At 48.1% G+C, this 2,392-nt stretch overlaps 1 protein-coding gene across 1 annotated transcript in view; it reads right to left on the bottom strand.

Annotated features, from left to right (window-relative positions):
- The window catches only part of LOC139543062 (adenosine receptor A1-like), a 23,542-nt gene extending 21,518 nt beyond the window's left edge, over window positions 1-2,024 (bottom strand). The window contains exon 1 of the mRNA XM_071349190.1: window positions 710-2,024. Coding sequence (XP_071205291.1) covers window positions 710-1,050 — 341 coding nt within the window. The 5' untranslated portion in view covers window positions 1,051-2,024. The remainder of the gene's footprint in view (window positions 1-709) is intronic.
- Between the last annotated feature and the right edge of the window lie 368 nt (window positions 2,025-2,392).

The following is a 2,392-nucleotide window of genomic DNA, read 5'->3' as shown; positions in this document are numbered from 1 at the left end:
ACACCTCCTTCTCCTCTTCCCCCTCCACACCTCCTTCTCCCCCTCCTCCTCCTCCCCCTCCACACCTCCTTCTCCCCCTCTCCTCCTCCCCCTCCACACCTCCTCCCCCTCCCCATACCTCCTCCTCCTCCCCATCCACACCTCCTTCTCTTCCACCTCCCCCTCTTCTTCCCCTCCACACCTCCTTCTCCTCTTCCCACCCACACACCTCCTCCTCCTCCCCCTCCCCACCTCCTCCTCCTCCTCCTCCCCCTCCACACCTCCTTCTCTTCCACCTCCCCCTCCACACCTCCTCCCCCTCCCCACCTCCTCCTCCTCCCCATCCACACCTCCTCCTTCCCCTCCACACCTCCTTCTCCTCTTCACCCTCCACACCTCCTCCTCCTCATCATCATCATTACACCCTCTTCATCACCTTTTTCTTACATCCTCATCATCATCATCCCCAGTAGTGCATTTTATCCACCTGCTAATATAATAGCCTATAACTGGATGGCACAGGAGAGAACGGGCTCATAATAATGTCTGGAACAGAGCAAATAGAATGGCATCAAACACATGGAAATCATGTGTTTGATATATTTGATACCATTCCACTAATTCCACTCCAGTCATTACCACGAGCCAGTTCTCCCCAATTAAGGTGCCACCAACCTCCTGTGCTATGGTCAGTGTACATAGAAGACACAATGAGCTGGTTTGGGTTTACCTGGTTGGAATCTTGACCCTGAGATAGCGGTCAATCGCGATGGCCAGGAGGGCCAGGATGGAACTTTGCGTCAGTACCAGCACCGTGCACGCGACCATCAGGCAGCTGTAGAAGTGAGTTTGGAGTCCGATGCTGATAGTTATCGCCAAGGGGATGACGAGGGCTCCCACTGCGATATCCGCCAGGGCCAGAGAAACGATGAAACAGAATGTTGTGTCTCTCAACGACTTGTTAATTTTCACCGCCCAGACCACCATCACATTACCCAGGACGGAGAAGACGGCAATCACCACCTCCATGCCGATGTAGAGCGCCTGGGCTGGAGCGAGTGCTTCAGACATCCTTACAGTCTATTATATAGTCCAAATGAGAGAACTAGGTATTATTCCAACAACAGCTAGCTTGGAAAGACAACAAAATAATCATTTGAGTAGGGTTACACTCCTATAGTGCAAATTGATTTGTGCGTTGTGCGCCCATTCAATGTCCGTTCTACAGTGGCCACATCACTTGGATTATTCAATTTTCACCATACTGACGTTCTGATACACATCCAGTTTGTGAAGCGATTTAGCATCATATGGACACCAAGAAGCAGATCTAGGAATGAATGGCTAGGCCTATTCTTTGACGGTGTAGTAGACTGGTAGTTCAGAGATTATTGTGGTGCGTTGCTGCTCCTATCCTCGTCCAAAACCCTGTTCCACCGTTTAGCTGGATCCACCTGCGCTCGGGGAAGGGACCTTGCCGCCGAGTATTGTTTATTATTAACCCCTAGGTAATCACTTCATCATCTTCTTCTTAACCTATTTTATCCACAATTTCTCAGTTACCAGTTTTTTAAAAAGCACCACTTCAAGATGAAGAAAACTCGTTCTGGAAAGTAATTAGTGGACGAAGTACGAACACTGAGCACACACTGGTTGAATCAACGTTGTTACCACGCAATGAAATTACTTTGAACCAACTTGGAATAGACGTTGAATTGACGTCTGTGCCCAGTGGGCAGAGGTTTCTTTCTCTCCATGCTGTGCAAGGCGGCAGCTCAAATCAAATGCTCAACTGCAATCCTGGTGCCCGTGCCCGTGCGCCGTGCTCTTTCCCGTTGTGCATTTGAGAGTCAAAGCAATGCGTGACCTAAAATATTATTTTCGCGCTTGTCTCTCGCTCTTCTTTGTTTTGGTCCCACACGCTCTGATTTCTCCTTCTCTGTGTCATTATGCTATTACTCTGATTTGAACCTTGGCCGTGGCCGTCCCATAGATGTCTCTCTCTCTTTGTGCCAACGGGCGAATGGCGATAATACTCACTCTTTGATTTATATAGTAGGCTTACTCCGAGGATATCCTAGACTATTTATTTGGGATTGAATTATTCTCCCTCCCACCCCGGTGTCAATTCGATTGTGAAAACGTTACTCACAATCAACGGTTCTCGTTGATTACTCTGTTGTGAGAAGGGTGTGAGTGGTTCAAATCAAATCCCTGTGAAAGGAGACTTCGAATAGGAGACAATGGACGAGAGAAAAATAAAAGAGAGGATGTTATGCAGTAGACTGCAGTCCAACTAAAATCAATCCAATTTGATTGGTCACATACACGTGGTTAGCAGATGTTATTGCGAGTGTAGCGAAATGCTTGTGCTTAATTCCCGACAGTGCAGTAATATCTAACAATTCCACAA

This window comes from Salvelinus alpinus, chromosome 17 (assembly GCF_045679555.1).
Source record: "Salvelinus alpinus chromosome 17, SLU_Salpinus.1, whole genome shotgun sequence".
NCBI classification, from domain to species: Eukaryota; Metazoa; Chordata; class Actinopteri; order Salmoniformes; family Salmonidae; genus Salvelinus; species Salvelinus alpinus.
The sequence above is the reverse complement of the archived record's forward strand: the minus strand, read 5'-3'. Positions and strand labels throughout refer to the sequence as shown.